We start from the raw sequence: 5573 nt of genomic DNA on the forward strand, positions 1-5573 counted from the left end.
GAGGTATAAACGTTTAATTCAATTGACAGAACTGATTCGCTAATATAGAAAATAAAGTCGTTCACGCGCATTATTAAATGCGCGTGATCAATTTGCCATTATGAATCTTGTTTGATTTTCTAGAGTACAAGTTAAAAATTAATATTCGTACATCATTCAACAAAACCAATTTAATTATCAATTTGGTGTTGACGTTTTCTGAGAAATATTCAGATTCTGAGTAGAAATGTTTTGAAGACAAAAAACCCACAAGTAGTGCAGTTTAACAAATCCTTTTATTACTAATACACAGCTAACAACTACTACATTATTTCGACATTATAACCTTTAAAAATTTGAGCAATCTTTCTTTATATTTTAGCTGAAGTCTACCAGAACGATGTGGCAGAATCCAGAAAAATCAACAGAAGTACTTTAACTGAATCTCATTCTATTTCCTCAACGGAATTCTGCTTTTCAATTTTAAATTTACTTCGGATAATAGACGAACTAAGCAACGTTTGCTGATCAAAAAACTTCACTTTAAATATGAGTGTCTCACCCGGTTGAGGAACAAATTCGCCCAGGGCTGTCCTTGGTGTTTTCAGTATTGACGTCCACGTTTTAGTGGTGTTCTTCGAGATGGATCCAAACGAAAAGGTGCACATTTGAATCTCTCGACCCGCTACACAAGTGCTTATCACGATAATGAAGTTAGTCATGCACCGACTGAAAGAAAAATTCACAACGCGAAATAATTCTGGAAGTTGTAGGACCGCATAAGGAACCGTAGTCTGATGCATTAAGTAAGGAACCGACCAATCTTCGTAAGTTGACCACAAAACTTTATTATCCAGCCTTCGCAGCAATATCCAGTTAATCCTGAATCCTCGTAACTCCCACGACATCGGCGTGAACGTGTCAAGGGCCTTTAATCCAATAAACCAGAAAATTTTCTCACAGACTGTAGGCTTCAAACAATCAATATACGACATGACCACCAGAGAGTGCTGTGATCATGGAGAAATCCCGGATGTCTACTAATGACAAGAATTTAGGATTCATTTTAGATTGTAGCCACTTTGCATGGTTCGAGTATTGAGCTCACTTGTATTACGACGAGAATTGAATTGGATTATGGTCTTACCAATACTATAATCAGCATTGCAGCGTATACGCTGGATGATTCCACTTTGATACATTAATTCTAGGGTAAGTGCAAGCCAGAAATCGTCGTATATGTGGAGAGGGGTGGAAGGGAGGTTGTCAGAAAAATGTACTCCATTTAAGGCTTAATAAAATTAGCAATTTACTTATTTCGTTTGGGATCATAATATCACTCCTAGAGAGTAAACGCGAAGTTACAATACTTTTGGGGATAAATAAAATAAAAATATATAACAGCAAGAGTAAATTAAATAGATAGCCATTACACAGAATAGTAAACAGAAAGAAGTGGTCCATTCCGAATTTCATCGAAGGGAGTGACCATGGCAAATTCCAGTAGAAAACAGTTCATCTTGAATAGGCTTTATCAGAAAATATGAAACTCTCTCGTTTCAAATTGTCATCTCGCGTACAATGCTGTGTCAATATTGAGGGGGAGGGGAGCATCTACAGTGCGTATAAACAAGGAACTGTATCTAATTGGAAATCATGAAGGGCTTCCTTATGGACCCAATTCAACCATCGCAGATACCAATATTCTAATCCCAGATAACTCTAACCCAAATCACCGATTCCTATATGGTGATTGAGAGGGGGGGATACTGAATGGCCCACGCGGTAGTGAAGTGTTTGTTTCTCTAGTCTTTGAGGTGAGGTTTTTGTCCATTTTAGTCAGAGATCTTTTGGAGAGAAACCTTTTTAGTTTCGGTCCATTGATGAATTATGAGGAATGTCGCTCTTTATTTTATTTATTTATCATTATTATCTTTTTTGTTAAATAAATAAAGTCAAATCACCTGCGCTGGTTTGTCTTTTTTAATTTCTAAACCAATGGACAAAAACCTTACTTCTTCAGAGATTAACTGGGCGGAGTCTCGATTTGCTGAAGTGCTGCTTGGATGACCTTTTCAAAAATTTTAAATAGTGAGCGTCCAATTCAGATGGGCCTAAAATGCTTTGAATACTTTGGAATTTGATTAACAAAGTACATGTAGCTGTTCCAGATTCTTGGGACTTAGCAATCTTGAGGATTTCCTGCAATATGTGTAAGGGTTCATTGATTACACAGCTTCAAAACTTGGTTTTTGTAGGGTTTTAGGAGCATCAGCGACTAAGGCCACATTGCTCCGTGTATATTGTGTCTAAATTGTGCATTCTGGGGGCAATATTTTTGTTTGCTGGATGAAAAACCATGCTACCCTCAAAACTTGGTTATGAATGTGGGAAGTTCATCAGGTCGATTGAACTGTCGACTTGATGAATTGCAATAATCAAGAAAATCCCTAATAAGGGATTTTCTTGATTATTGCAATGAGATGAACTATCGAAATTGTAACTGCTGATAGCACAGATCTGTTCGAGATTTGAATATACGATAGAAGACGTCGTCACGCGAGCTCACCAAATGTATTTCAGAAAGGTGTGTTCGTAAAGAAGAGTACTATATTATTGGATTATCTGGAACAGATCCGCTTGGCTTGTGAAATGCTATTGAGCACCATATGGGAGTGAGTTTCTCTTCTGAGTCAAGGAACAGGCTCTCTTTCTTAAAGACCATGGGATTTGATGTTTTAGTTCTTCCCCATTTTCTGAAGGCGTTTTGCTTCCCAACGAAAGCCGTCTCCAGATCTTCGAAAAACCAGGAACTAGTCCTTAGGGAGAAATGCACAGGTTTGTAAGCACCAGCAAGTGCAATTCGAGAAAGCTCTTTTGAAAGTGCTAGTGTCGCTTCTTCGACTGCTAAAGAGCGCATACTCTGCTGATCAGCCATCTTGAAGTACTGGGTTATGACTTCTGTTTGTATACATTTTGTGGAGAAAACTACTTAAAACTCTGTGGCATAAGTCCGTGAACACCATCCTTGAATGTGGAACTCAGGTAACAGACGATGGTGATTAGACCTAAGTTTGAAATTTTGTGGGATGGAAACTATACTCAACGGATTTTGACTGATGAGATCGAGGATTTCAGATCCACTGGTAATGAGAGTAAGCTCTTGTTCAATCCCAAAAGATATCGGGGTCGAGTGACGGTTCTTTTCAGCTTCCGAGTGCCTTGGTTGTGGCATGTTAAAGTCATCCACGACAAGGGCAGAAGGGATCAGTTGTAGATGGTGCGCGAGCCAAACCGAGAAATCAATATATCTCCATTATGGGATGCATTGAATTCTAGGCTTGCATCTCCATTGTGGTCTGAAGCAAAACATACCAAGCAGACTGAGATATAACAGTTGCCAACTTAAAAGGACTACAAAGAACTTCAAAGTTACCCGATGTACTCAATGAGCTTGTAGATATTGACAGAAATTGAAGTAAAATAAGATTCCTCCTTTGCCACGTCTCCCAACTCTATCATTGCTATCTAAGTGAAGAATCTGATGAGCAGGTCGAGCTGTCTTTCGCCGTTGACTCATGTCTCAGTAAGGCAAATGAAAGCGAAGTGCGACCATTTGTAAATTTCAAGTGTTCTTTGGTCGGTTTGCCTCTTTTGAGACAGTAAAAAAATCAATCCTCGTGTCATTGAAGAAATTCGAACCGATCTAGGGAAGACGCTGATTATAACCATTGTGCTACCTCGAGGACAAAGCGACCTCGATCTGCGATTCACAGGGCTAATAGCAATTTGCGTCATCAACTAATAGTCATAACTTCAGTGATACAAATGAGGCTAAAATTGTTGGATCCACCAGGGCCAAAACCTACCAAGTTGGGTCCTGGGTATAACCAAGAAAGATTTGGCGGTTGTTGCTAACTGTACGGGATAGAAAATCGAGTCTTTACTCTATACGGGTTAGCAACAGCCTTCAAATCTTTTCTAATTAAGCCTGATGGCAAAATTCAATATGGAATACAAAAACGTGTCCAATTTTTAAGGTCCTACTGTGTGGCGTTTTATATAATGCGTTAACTTCACTTGACAGCAACAATTCACTAAGTTTACTTAGTGAAGTATATGTTTTTATGCAAAAATAGCTTTCACCTTTGAATCAAAGTATCATATATGATGGTTTTATCGCTTCTGATGAAAAAAAGTCCAAGTTCAAACCCGTTCAATAACGGGAGAAATTCTTACTTTTAAATTGAAATTAAGTATTTCGTTTACACTCTGGAATGGCCACAGTGTCAGAGGAGTTTACAACCTAGGTACATTGATATTTAGACCAAGATTTTTCAATAATATTAACCAGTTCAAGTCCACTCCAATGTCATTTTGTTTATTCTTTAATGGTTGCTGATGTCCAGGAGGCTAGCATGATCTGACAGACAATTCCACTGACGTTGTACACTTCGACAGCCAGGACGTGTGTGTACTGTAATCTTCCAAGAGTCTCATTTGCTGTTATGGGAATGCTTCAAAGAGTGGTAACATTTTTCTGGAATACCCTGTACATTTATATCAAACTAGAAAGCTGAAAGCAACAGTTTCCACAATGTAACTTAACACACCAATTACTATATTGGCCAATAGTATATTCGTAGTACATATTAAGTAGAAGTAACTGCAGTCTTGGATGGATGTAAGCACACAAGAATACATTAAACAAATCTTTCTTTTCGAATTAAGTAAACTCTCATAAAATTTTATATTTTTGAAACGTTTAAAAGTCTAGCTTTAAGCGCTAATTACTAGCCCCCCCCCAGAGAGTTTACGAATTCAATATCAACGTATCTTAGAGCACTCACCGTTAGTGAAGAAATATCGAACAACACTCCAAGAGAAAGAAAGGAAAAATTTCTGATGCAGAAATGCAGCAGTGACTAATTTAAATTCTGTACGATCCATTCAGAAGGTGGAAACGTATAAGAAATTTCTCATCTCCTCGATATTATCATGAAAATACTGAAATAAAATGCACTTATGTCCCCCAATTAGCTTCCCCCCATCCTCTCACTGGGATATGCACGACTCAGCAAAAAATGGAAATACTTTTCGGCTTCGATGGCTCCAACTTCTGTCCTGCGACAAAGAGAATGCCCTTGTTCCAACCCTCCCCCCATTCCTCTTTCTTTTTCTTTCCAAAGCAGTCGCTGCAGAAAACGTGGGATCAATAATTGGAACTGTTGGATGGAAGTAGTAGAAATGCTATCCATCACAGCTACAAACTCCAATTTATAATGACAAATGGCGATTCAATGGAAGAAATTAATTTTTCTAATTCCTACCGAAGAAGAAGAAGAAGATAGATGGCTCTGAGAACACCCACACGCCCGACTACATATTCCATTTTTCATGCAGCAGAATAAACAGGTACTTATCGGAAGAGCTTTGAGTTCAAAGTGAGCCATTTCATGCTCCCGGAACTACTTTATTGGATATTCTGAAAGTATTGACTTCTGGATGCGTCCCCACCCCTTTTTATGTTTTTACCTGTCTTTTGTTATTCTTATTTCTTTTCGTTGACTTACGAAATGTTTTATTTCTTTCCA

The 5573-nt window shown here is 38.2% G+C and overlaps 1 protein-coding gene across 1 annotated transcript; it reads right to left on the reverse strand.

The window, feature by feature from the left end:
* Nucleotides 1-425: 425 nt before the first annotated feature.
* On the reverse strand, nt 426-974 carry LOC150075177 (putative cGMP 3',5'-cyclic phosphodiesterase subunit delta). The gene has a single exon (XM_090388387.1). The coding sequence runs from the start codon at nt 972-974 to the stop codon at nt 426-428; it is 549 nt and encodes a 182-aa protein (XP_090244513.1).
* Between the last annotated feature and the right edge of the window lie 4599 nt (nt 975-5573).

This window comes from Mastigoproctus giganteus, chromosome 14 (genome assembly GCF_048544385.1).
Source record: "Mastigoproctus giganteus isolate SK-2022 chromosome 14, ASM4854438v1, whole genome shotgun sequence".
NCBI classification, from domain to species: domain Eukaryota; kingdom Metazoa; phylum Arthropoda; class Arachnida; order Uropygi; family Thelyphonidae; genus Mastigoproctus; species Mastigoproctus giganteus.

What these genes read in the sequence shown, in the direction of transcription:
- LOC150075177 (XM_090388387.1), bottom strand. Translation starts at nt 974, where the DNA reads ATGTCGTATATTGATTGTTTGAAGCCTACAGTCTGTGAGAAAATTTTC.